Source organism: Seriola aureovittata, chromosome 15 (assembly GCF_021018895.1).
Source record: "Seriola aureovittata isolate HTS-2021-v1 ecotype China chromosome 15, ASM2101889v1, whole genome shotgun sequence".
In the NCBI taxonomy this organism is placed as follows: Eukaryota; Metazoa; Chordata; class Actinopteri; order Carangiformes; family Carangidae; genus Seriola; species Seriola aureovittata.
The window spans coordinates 2,762,529-2,775,174 of NC_079378.1; the positions used below are offsets into that span (position 1 = coordinate 2,762,529).

The 12,646-nt window shown below is 44.0% G+C and overlaps 1 protein-coding gene across 2 annotated transcripts in view; it reads right to left on the minus strand.

The window, feature by feature from the left end:
- The window catches only part of wwc1 (WW and C2 domain containing 1), a 43,136-nt gene that overhangs the window by 20,090 nt on the left and 10,400 nt on the right, over positions 1 to 12,646 (minus strand). For both annotated transcript variants that reach the window (XM_056397869.1, XM_056397870.1), the window contains exons 2-7: positions 10,224 to 10,333; positions 9,898 to 10,101; positions 8,711 to 8,787; positions 8,041 to 8,120; positions 3,589 to 3,718; positions 286 to 432 (exon numbers count right to left, since the gene is read on the minus strand). In XM_056397869.1, the coding sequence (XP_056253844.1) occupies positions 286 to 432; positions 3,589 to 3,718; positions 8,041 to 8,120; positions 8,711 to 8,787; positions 9,898 to 10,101; positions 10,224 to 10,333 (748 nt within the window). The remainder of the gene's footprint in view (positions 1 to 285; positions 433 to 3,588; positions 3,719 to 8,040; positions 8,121 to 8,710; positions 8,788 to 9,897; positions 10,102 to 10,223; positions 10,334 to 12,646) is intronic.

Here is a 12,646-nt window from a genome sequence, read left to right on the forward strand (position 1 = left end):
CTGTTTAAGAAATGTCCTCTAAATAATTCCACAGCAAAATCAGCTGATATTAAACAATGAATCAGCAAGACTGAGAAGCATGAAGTCCAAACTTTCAGCTCCGGACAGTTTCAATTTTCATGTAAGGTCAATATTCAGAAAAACATCAAAGGTTGTCCATCAGTCCGATTTTTGAAAGGAAAAACAGTGTCAGGCTTAAAGCTAGGACGCGGCAGACTCTCTGCTGCTGCCATGTTTAACACAGACTCCGGTTCCTACCGCTCTCTCTCTCTCTGTGGGACTCACCTCAGCGGGGATGTCGGTCTGAGAGCCGGCGTCGGAGTAGAGCCGAGGGATGGACAGCTCCGAGTTGGCGAGCGAAGGGCTGCTGCCCCACAGTTCCTGCTGCGAGCCCGAGTCCAGCTGGAAACCGTCCTTCAGCACCGCCAGTTTCTGGATGAACAGGAGCAGACAAACAGCGAGATGATGTGACTCAGGAGTTTTTGTCCTGCCGGTTTGACAGTCAGCAGCTGGAGCGGCAGCAGAGGAAACCTTCACCACCTGACTGCGTCCTTTTGCGTCTCTTCCTTCTCTGAGTCTTAGCTCACTGAAATCCAAACACACAAATATGATTTACATCTTTTCCACTTCCACTTTGTCAGGACATCATTATCTCTGCTGTTCATTTTGCATAAACGTCCAAATACTGCTCAGAAATCAAATAAAAAGGTGAAAGTATTTATTTTCTAACATTTTATCTGATGTTGGTGGAAGCGAGGCGTCGGCGTCGCTCTGACTCACCGTGTGAGAGCAGCTCGGGGGCAAAGAGCTTCTTCAAAAGGGACAAAACTGTAAAATGTAAAACACTGCCTCCTCTGTGTTTGCTGCATGTTTCCTCTGTGAGTTACTGTACACAGCGATGTAGCGGCGGCGGTGAAGGCTGCCGCAGTGACACTTTAATCTTTACGGCCGTGATCGATATCTTATACGACTCTGCAGGTTGGTTTTGAAGGCCGCTGAGGAATGCACCTTATCTCTGTTTTTCAGATGGGGCAGAAAAATAACACAGCACCTCTATCATAACGGTGGTGTTACAGTATTCTGATGATGCATCGCATTTTTCAAAATAAAATCAATTCTGCTGACTAAAAGCTGCTTCAAAGTAAGAGTACTCCACAGAAATGCTGTGGAGTAAAAGTCAGAAGTTTCCCAAAAAATAAGTAAAAACATAGTAAAGTAAAGAACAGATGGTGAAGTTAATGCACCTCGTTACTGTTCACCCCTGACACACAAACACACAACACACGAGCAGACAAGACACACGGCGCTGAGCTGTCAGATGCAGATGGTGAGGGGGGGAGGAGGGAGGGGGGGGGAAGGGGTGAGGCAGCGACAAGTGCACAGAGCAGATTATATATTATTGAACACACTTTCCTTCCTCCACTTCCAAACCAATCTGCAGCCAGATTTCCCTGATAAGACCTGGTGTTTTAAATCAACATGGGGTCTGTGTGTGTGTGTGTGTGTGTGTGTGTGTGTGTGTGTGTGTGTGTGTGTGTGTGTGTGATTTATCAGTCGTTGACAAACAACCAACAACAATAAACAGCTGTTTTCCAGCTGTTGCATCAGAGCCAGAAACTGCACATCAGACAAATTTCATGTTCAGTCACAGTCAGTCTGTGAACACACACACACTCAAAGTCCCATCATGCAACTTTAATACACACAGCCGCCATGGTGGAAATATGGATGAGTTAACAGCAGCAACAATGACGGACGGTGAGAGAGAACCTTCTGCCTGTCACGCCTGAAAACAGACGACAGTTAATAAAGCATCAGAAATCCTGACAGACAGACTTTCTTTCTTTCTTTAGTCTCTTACTTCTAGTTTCACAAATGTGACAAGGATTTGCTGCTTTTTAAAATCATTGTAAATTGAACATCTGTGGATTCTGGACTGACGGTCGAACACAGCAAGACATGAAGTTGTCACTTGAGACTGAACATCATGATGGAAGTAATAAACAGCCTTCAAGTCAAATTCAGATCGACGGCGTCTCGGATCATCGTCGGCTCTGACGCCAGTAAAGACACACGCAGCTCTGAACTCACCCTTCTCTGCTCGGAGTTTAAACCACATGAGCTACAAAGGAAATTACACTGTAGATGAAAAATGTTCCTGCCATCAGCCAAATTGTTCTCACTTTGCAGAAAACTCATCTCAAACCGATTCTCACCAGCACGCCGCCCTTCCTCCTCCTCCTCCTCCTCCTCGACAGGCTGTCATCACGATGACTGAGGCGCCACACTAAAACACCACCTGCCTTACTTTCACTGAGCCACTGAATCACTTTTCTTTTTCTTCCTTCCTCACAGCGATATGAAGAGTTTCAAATCGTGTACACACTCTCCTGAGAGTCAGCTGCCTCCTCTTGCTCATTTCTTATTCTTTCTCTTCAGCAAAAAAAAACAAACACTTCTTTCCACGGCCTCATGAGACGAACGCTGCACTGTCCCTCGCTGCAAAGTCAGTCCCTTCAGGGGTTCATTTCCTTTGTTCCTCCCGAGGTGAGTTTGGGTTTTTGGCACATTTCACTCTGTCTCTTTAAAGATGATTTTCTACCCGTTAAATAAAACTTAGAAGGAAAACTACACATCACGTTTCCCCCAGGGGCAGGAACAAATCAAAGTCGGTCAGGACCTGAACACAATGAACCTTCCTCCAGGGTCGACTGATGTGATGTGTGGTCCTTTCCTCCAGCCTGGTAGCTGCTGAATCCCTTCTTCGGCCAAAGAAGAAGAAAAGCTATTTCATTCCTTCTGCTTTCAAAATAAAACAAAATTTTTCCCCAGCTACAGCGACATTTAATCCCTCTGTTTGTTTGTGAAACTGAACGTGATGACGAGGCCTCGCTGTGATTTCTGACATGATCCACGTGGCTCTCGGTGTCAGGTGTTTGTATGTGGATCATCTGTCTCCTCTTTCCTTCTTCTTTTGTTTTGTCGAGGAGTTGTTACAGGAGCTGATCGACTCGACATCCTGCCGCCTCCGGCAGCTTTTAAACAATGCTCAGCTTTTAAATGTGCAACAGATTTAGATCTTCTCTCCAGCTGGAGGTGTAGATAATCGAGATGAGGGATTAGAAGCGTTCATGCTATAAACTAGACTAAATGAGCTGCTTGTGGGTCTTAAAGTGGTGCTCCATCAGTTTTAAAGGTCCCACAATGTCTAAAGGTCTGTGTCCATGTGTAGTGTGATTATAGATCAGGTCTAGCTTCTATATTAATACTGTAAAAGTATCAAAGCCTCAGTCCACAGAGAAATGCACACAGCCTGTATTCAGAAACTGAGCCTTAAAACCAGCCGCCAATCAGAAGAGAGACTCTCTTCATACATACCCCAAAATGCAACTTAGAGCCTAGGTAACCCTGATAGCATCACTATGACATCATCAGGGTTATTGACAAAGCTCGTCCGGAGCCACAGATGACTCAGGTTGAGTAATACACCCCCATGATGAGTAAATTCATCTTCAGTTTGCTTATTCTCTGGGATTAAAAGTTACATAATGTTCATCAATGTTTCCTCCATGAAATATCACAATTTACCTGCATGAGCTCCTGTTTCTCCTTCTCCCCCGAGCTGATGGCGTCTCGGATGGAGCGGACCTCACTGAGGATGGCCTGCGCCTCCTGCAGCTTGAAGCCATACGGGCTGTTGGACACCTTCTGGTCGATCCTGGAGGTCAGAATCAGACAAGAGACAGACAGAGGACAGATGCCAGTTTAGTCAAACATCCTATCAAAATGTTTTAGACCACATCAGTCGCTGCTGCGCCGGACAGACCCTGGAAAAAATCCTCAGTTCCAAAAGATCGAATGACTTTAAATTAGCTGCTTTTTGTCTGAGTGGTACGTGGTCCACAAACAGCAACTCTGACTCACTGCAACCACAGCGTTCTAGCAGCAGTCACATCGCAGGCTCCCACAGCAGATAGTGGAGCAGCGTTACTCACTGTCTGTCCTCGCACATATTTTCCAAACTGCTCTGTGGAACCAAACTGTCAGCGGAGAGAGAAGAACCTCAAAACTTTGTGACTGCTCATACCCGGGAGTGAAGACTGTCAGGAGCCAAGAGATGGCACCCGCTTAAACTTTTACTGATTTGAGGAAATACTGTCTGGTTGATTAGGATGTTGTTAATGCTGCACTGTCAAGTTTTTGTTCGACTCATTTGTGCATGTGTGCACAGCCGCGTCACCTGTTTTATCTGTATGTCGACTCAGACTCAACCTTTATGACTAGGACTCAAACTCAAGTAGTAGGGACTTGACTCGGACTTGGACCCGAACACTGGGGACTCGGGACTCAATATGGACTACAACACTGACGTGGTCAGCCAGAGCGTGACAGAATCCAGCTTGTGTGTCGCCTGTCGCTGGTTAACGAGCATAAATTTGTGATTTGAGTGTTCGCAGGTAGAAAATAAACAACAATTAAATGACAAATTTCATTCATTTTAACAGAAAAAGGAAAAATATGTTGAATAAATTACGAGTTTAGCCACATTTTTAAAAAATGTGCGTTTGATCTTATAATAAATCAAACATTTTTGGCTTTTGTTCACCTTCTGCTCGGGATATTGCGATCTGCATTTTCTTATTCTTTTATTTTTTATTCATAATTATTAGTTATTATTTTAGTTATATTTCTTATTTGAAGAATTTTACTGGGGGGACTGGGGGGACTGGGGGGACTGGGGGAACTGGGGGAACTGGGGGGACTGGGAGGACTGGGAGGACTGGGGGGACTGGGGGGACTGGGGGGACTGGGAGGACTGGGGGGACTGGGAGGACTGGGGGGACTGGGGGGACTGGGAGGACTGGGGGGACTGGGCTACAGGGAGACGCTGCAGGAAACAGCCATGAGAGGCAGCAGCAGCTATGTAAACCCTGTCATCAGCAAGTCATGCATGCATCTGAATAACAGGTCCTTCCACATTCTTCAGAGAGGGGAGAGGGGGAGGGCGGTTCTGACAGAGAGAGAGAAAACAAGGTACAGAGAGAATGAGGAAGTGAGGGAGGGAGGGAGGGAGGGAGGCACTTGTCTGTAACAGGCAGAGAGAACAAATAATCCTCTCTAAGTCCTTCTCAAACATCGACTTATGTTGAGTGAAAACGCCGTTTGTGAACTTTTTTAATAATTGAAATCACAATGATCATTTTACTACAACACAGAGAGGGAGATGGTGTTTAATTAACTACTGTAACACAGGTGCAGCTTTTATCTTGACAACCACGGCCTGCTCCTCCACCTGTGGATGCACCGTGACCTTCGACCTGAAAGTACTTTCTCAAATTAACACATCAATACAAACTTTGTCTTTCTTCCCGACCATCACTTGCTGCTGAGCCCTTCACTGTGCTCTTGTTTATCCCTGACATATTTTAAGTGTCGCAACGTGCCGCGCACACGGCCAAAGGTATGAGGACACTGAAGCCCAGCTGATAGTAGATTTTTGAGCCTGATAACGAAGAAATAAGATAACGATATTTTGATCAATATTAATTTCTTAAAACAAGCTTCTGCGCTGATTCAGTACTGCACTTTCAAGAGGACGAGATATCCTGAGGTTTCGCTCCAAAAACAGCAGGGACTGCACTTCCCATGATGCAGCTTGATAGCTTCTTCTGTTAGACCCTCCCTGCCTGGTGAATTCCCTTGACTTCCACACTCTATGACCCTCGTTCACAGTGCAGGTTAGAAATTTAAATTATTACTTTTTTGCCTTCATTATCGTCACTTTATTATCGTCACAGTGAGAGTGAGAGAGAGAGAGAGAGAGGAGAGAGAGAGAGAGAGAGAGAGAGGAGATGGTTGGACTAGGAGTGAGCCTTCATGGTACACGGCCACCGGTATTAATTAAACAACTATTACCTCTGGTAGTAATATTTACTCCCATTAACTTTCCCCCTGCATTTTAACTCATGTAATCAGCGACCCAGACAAAACTTCAGTATACTGTATATTAAGGGGTGTCCGCACACTTTTGGCCACACAGTGTATCAACACTGTTCTGTATATGAAGAAAACATCATGAAACACTTTCCTCTGCTCCAGTATTTTGTGAAATCTTATCGGGAGCCGAGTGCGCGGCTGCATTCCTGTCTTAAGCCTATTCGTATTCCTGCAAACAGCGATTGGTCGCTGAATGGCGTCTGATGACTGTAACAGGAGAGGAAAGTCACGGAGGAATGCCGTCCGACCGCTCTGCCTCAGCTACTCTTTAATCCTCCTGACACTCTCACTGTGCTGCGTGAGGCAAGACAAACAGACCGGACATTCCTGTTCAATTCAGCGTCCGCCGACGGCCCGGGCGGCGCGTCCGCTCTCCAACGTGTTGAGTTTCAAAAATACAGCAACAGCCTCCGTTTGAGATAAACAACAATTAGAGGAGCGAGTCCCTTTTCAGACGAGCGTTTCCCGACTGACACTCTCCTCATGTTGTGAGGTGTAGAAGTAGGTCAGGTAGACGGGGTGTTTCCTCTCAGATCCACATTCCTGAGCTGTTGTTTTCATCGCTGCGTTTATGGAGGTGTTAGTGTTTAATGACGGGATGGAATGTGTGATAGTGCTGAAGCAATAACTGCGGCGATAACAGCCGTTTACTGCGCGATTCGCACCGGCTCAGGCAGCGCTTTCACGTTAACGTGTTGGTTTCTGACCACATGCCGCTGAACGGGGCAAATTCCAACCACGGGCGAGCGGCAGAGGTGGAAGTCTTAACTCCTTCATCTCTACTGTGATCATAGATAAATGATCAGGATAAGACAAATGACAGATAAGAGCTTTAAAGACTTTATAGCTGACATCTTAGTTCAATCTTATCTACGAGTAGGAGAAATGTATCCACATGTAGTGTCTCTTCACGCCGCCGCCACGCACACTATATTCCTTTACACGAGTCCCACGTTTCAGCTAAAGTCTTTCCACGTCACCTGGACTGTGAGAACATGAGATTTTACACACAAAGAAAGGAAAAGTTGGCGTCGTGGTCAAAGCTCAGGTTTGAAATTCTCCTGAGTAAAGTGTAAGATTAAAAACAGACATAAAATAAAAACAAAAACAGAAGTCGACGTCTCGCCCCTGGAGCCCCGTTTATGTGCATTTTCATAAAGATTCACTCATTTTAGACTCTGGGAAAATGTGACAGACATTTGTCAATATCTTGCTGATTATTTAAGAAAATAAGTGTCAGATTAATCAATAATGAAAATAATCGCTAGTTGCATACTGACATAAAATGAACATTAAATGATGCATTTTATTTGCCACTTTTTACTATAATTTCTATTTAAATCAACTAAACTATTTATTTATTCTTTAAAAATCAACAGACTGAAAAAGAAAATAAGAAAATAAGTAGCTCTGACTTTCTGAGCTGAATGTTTTACCTCTAAAAAAGCTCATTCCTAAAAGGCTGGGGCCGATATTCAATAATATCGAATATTGAGATATTTCCCGCCTTATGTATTAATTTTTGTGATATTTTTTTTTATGCAGTGTCGCACCGTTTGCACAAAAAAAGCAGATAACATCATACTTATTTGTAATATTTGGGCTGGACTGCATCAAGATATGACATTTTGGATATCGTCCACATCTAATTCCTAATTAAGAAATAGAACATTTTACTACATTAACCTTTAGGAGATGTCTGAGGAGTCACACACTTCACAGTTCTCGGCAGTGAACTGAAGTGGAAGGTGTTTTGCGGGCAGAGGGAGAAGCTGTGGAGACCGAGGGAAGGTCACACTCACACTTACTATTCAAGTCAGACTCTGAGCGTCAGATTAAACCCGGAGCGCTGCTGCTAGCCTAAAGCGCCGGGATCGAGTCAACAAATACACCTGTCAATACGCCCTTCAGCCAGGACTGAAGCTGGAGGAGCCTGGACCGGAAAAGCTTCCAGAGGTGAATATGAGAGCACATATGAATCACAAACACCCCCCCACGGACAAAGACAGGTGGGACGGTGGGACGTCAGGACGCAGCACTTACTCTTTGAGCGTCTCAAAGCCTTGTTCTTTATACTGCAGCTCCTGCTTCATACAGGCCAGGTCCCGCTTCAGCTTGTTCACCTGAGACACAAAGACCAGAGGGAGGAAGAGAAAATCAGTTTGAAATACTTTATTTTTGTTGACACCCATGAAAAGACAAAAACGTGTCCGTCCGACAGTTTGTGATCTCAGATATAAGCTCACTAGTTCCAACTGAAGACGTACATCTTTAAAAACATCTCATCAATATACAGTTCCTGAGTCAGATAATAAATCTGTGGGGTTTGTCAAAATGAGTGACACCTGTTTACGCGAGTATTTAAAGTTCTTCTTATTAGAAATAGAACTAAAACAACCGTTTTAATCATCTATTAATCATTCAGTCATTCGTCGTTCGCCTTGTCTGATTCTCAAATCTAAGGATAAGGAGCTTTCTTCTGTTTCGTATCATTGCAAACTGAATATCTTTGGAGTTTTAGCCCGATATTATTCATTAAATGATTCATTTGCTAATGGACAAACATACAGGTTAATACAGGTTAAGGCTTAATCCAGCTGCAGCTCTGAAAAGACCAGTCATGTTAAGTAGATCAGGTATCAGCCAGACTGTACGGCCGATCCGAGCATGAAAAACGGGTGATGTGGTAGAAAGAGGAAGCAGAGGCTCTTACCCGACTTTTGGCCGTGGCGATCTCTGCCTTCAGGATGTCTGGGTCGTACTTGCTGGAGGAGGAGGATCTGGAATTCACTGCAGGATAGGAAAGAGAAAAAAGAGGCGATAAAAAGCTGAACCTTATATCCTTTTCTCCTTCGGTTATTTCACATGTTTTTGTGAGGGACAACAGGAGAAATGTGAATATTGCTCTGAGGTTAAGCACCATTTTTCCCCTCTCCTGTACATGTCTGAAAACCAACAACAAAAACCTCCAAAGCTTTTCTTCCCCTTCCCATCTTCTTTCTTTCCTTCCTCCAAAAGGTCAAAGGTCGGCGCAGTCGAAGCGGTTCCAAATTCTGCCTCAATATTCAGCAAACTTCAAACTATTTTCACCGACATAACACGTCTGCTACTGATCATCTGGTCCTCGTGCTTTTCCCTCCACATGAGGTCATACAGTATAATGTTGTTATCTAATCTTATTTTTATTTTAACTTTTTATTTGTTTTTATTTTTGTTTACCCTTTATATTAATGTATATAGTTCCTTCATATTGTTTTTCATTTTATCAGATTTTCTCTCTCTAAGCTTTCCATTAATACTTTTATAATTATTTTAACTATATTTTTTTAAATAACAAAAAAGTGAAAAACTATATATATTTTTCCTTTTTTTGTAACTTTTAGTTGCATAATTTTTTTCTGTTTTTCTGTATATATATATATATAAACAGAAAAAAACATTGACATACTGTAGTTTTCATTCATTGAGTGATGACAGGTGTAATGAGGGAGCCGGATGTGGCAGAGAAAGTTCTTCTATGTGTAATTGAAGTTTGTGCTTTAATTAATCACTTTTATGTGTGTGTGTGTGTGTGTGTGTGTGTGTATGTGTGTGTGTGTGTGTGTGTGTGTGTGTGTGTGTAATTGTTTGACCCTGAGGAAGACCAGGTGTGGTCGATTCGGGTTTTTAATTGCGTGATGATTAACTTTTCTACCTCGATGATGCTACCCGTCTTTATTTTTTCCGGGGGAATCCGTTTCCTCTGTATTTGCTCAGCAGAGCATCAGGAGCACCTGTTTGTCCAAGCAGAGCTTCCTATCTTGTTTTTCTGTTTGCTAGCTCCACTTCACTAAGTGCAAAATAAACGGTGCTCCACCATGTGCGGCGTTTCTCCTCCCTCGGTCTCTCCACGTTACTCACAGCTGGTCTGCGACGTGGACTTGTCCCTCCACGCGTCGTTGAGCTGCCGGTACTCCTGCTGCGCCAGTCGCAGCCTCTGCTCCTTCACCTGGTAGATCTCCTTCTGAGCGCTGAGGGCGTCCCGGGCCACGGCCAGGTAGTCCCGCAGCATGGCCTCCTGCTCCCGCTGCCACTGAGCCCGCGGGTCCTCCAGCTGGGTGCTCTCTGGATGAAGAGAAGGAGGAGGGTTCACAGCTTCAAGCATAACACAGCACGTATCTGAGCCGAGGCACAGGAGCTATCTTCACACAACAGGCGGCGGCAAGAAGAGCCGACAGCGAACTCACTGGTGTTGTGGTCAACATAGTACGCTCCGATGACGGGGTCGTACGCCTCCTCCCAGCCGACCGGCAGCTCATCCCCGATGCAGTCAGCAAACGTCAGAGGCTTCGTCTGCCTGAAGGAAACAGAAGCAAAAACAGATTCAGTGACAGAAATCATCTCAACTACAATCACAACATTTATTTATCTGTGTAGTGGTGACTTATGCTTGTGCAGCTTACAGACAATTATTGATTCTGTAAAGGAAACAGTACATGTAGAAAAGAAATGAAGATTTCCTAAAAGGAAATTACAGGAATGTGAAACTGTTGTAACCACAGAGTCATAGAAACGAGTTCATTCGAAGTGGCGCTGGTATTTGAAGCCGCTGCACACTCCCACAACCTCTCAGGTTTATTTAAGTATTTAAGGTGTGTGTGTGTGTGTGTGTGTGTGTGAGAGAAAGAGAGAGAAACACCATGTAAACAAACATTGATGAGGTATAATAGGTAAAGAATGTGACACGTGATAATTAATGAAGATGTTAAACCAGTTTTTTACCAGGCTGCTGTCAGGTGTTGATCTCTAGTTGGTTCTGTAGCGCTCAGAGAGCCACTATCAGCCAATAAAAGCAGGTTCTATACTATCTGTATATTTGTTTGGTGTTTACACTGAGATTCAACAGGATGAAGAGATAAAAATTTGTTAAAATGTTCATTTTCTGAAAGTCTGTAGGTCACCTCCAACATCTACAACATGTAATAACTGTGTAATAACACTAGTAAACCCGTGGTCATGTGTCTATAACAAAGGCAAACAGGGCGTGACCCACATTGAAGCCTGGTCAGAAGCAGGTCTGAGTAATGACCAGACTAAAAGATGGATTTATCCCGGCTCACTGTGTTAGTCTGAAAGCTGCTCCAGGAGGAGGAGGCTGGGTGAGTGTGGGAGGGGTGGGGGAGTGGGGGTGGGTGGCCTGGTGTTTTACTGAGTCCTCTATTCACCTCAGAGGGGGGATAAGCAGAAAAGAGGGGGTGGGGGTGGGGGGGGGGCTCTCTCTGGCCGGCCACAATAGGAGGAAACCGGCCCGTGGCATTCCACAAGCAGCGCTGACGCATCGCCTGGAGGTTTCTGGGGCAACCCCTCGGCCCTGCAGCGGCGTTACTGCGACCGAGCGCGCTGCAGCCGTGAGGGTGAAATCAAACTCTCTCTCATTTTGTTTTGATGTAACTGAGCCCGAGTGTTTTCAGAGGACTCCAAGATTTGAATCCTACCTAGATGGTTAGTGATGTTGTTGTTTAGTTTTTTAAATGCACCAGCAGAGAAAAATCACCATGAAATGAAGAGAATGAGCGAGACGACTTCAGGAATTTATACTTATACGTCTCCTGGTAATTAATATTCATCAGGGCTGAAACAGCTTGCTGCATAAAACTGATACGATCCAGATCACATCTTTTCTTCCTTACACACTCACTAATACACCAGAAACACTTGATGTCTCAGCTAACAGTTTGCTTTTATAGTTTCTCTAACTCGTATGATACGACGAGCAGGTTCAGGCTCAAACTTCTCAAATACTTCAAAAATAAGGGTTCAATCGTTTTTTTAATCAAATCCTTTCGAATCAAATCTTTTTCAGTACTTTCAAAATTTTTGGACAACATGATATTTAAGAATCTAGCTTCTTCTGATCAACGTTAAGAAACATAATCAATCATTTTAATTGTGATTTATGAACCAAATATCAGACAAACTGACACTGACTAACATAAACTACTGTAATTAACTAGTGTCTAATGGGGGGCTGTGCTAAAACACAGTGAAAATGATAATTATTCTACTTTATCAAACATTTTCACAAACATATTTACAAAATGCAGCGTAACACTGGCGGTAAGCCCAACGCTCTACCTTCAACACGAGTTCTTACTTTAACATGTTTGACAGTAGATAAATATTTAAACAAAGAACTTGCCCCCCCCCCCCCCCAGTCATTAGTACCCTTCTGTAAATATTGCATTCCCCAGAAGTTTCGGGGGCCGGTCCACCATGTTTGTTGTTATCAACACGTCTGAGTCTCTTTCTTTTTTAGCTGCCTGTAGTGTCAGTGAGTAGCAGTAGTAGTAGTAGAGTAAACAGAGAACATGAATGAATGATCACATGAACATGAGGGATTCACTGGCTGTGGGACTTAATGGATCCAGATCCAAAATGGAACCAATCAGAACCGATTCCTAATTAAAATGAGGTTGGTAAATGAAACTCCCAATTTTTAATTTTCTTTTTAAATTTCCACCGAGACGTCACCCGACAGCCGAGTAAACAAATGTCAGAATAGAGCAGTTACACACATCATCCCCCCGCAGGTTTTCTCCGCAGCGTCTGCAGTGTCACATGGGAGAAACAAACAAACAAAAGTAAGGAAAACCACCAGTCGGACAACAAA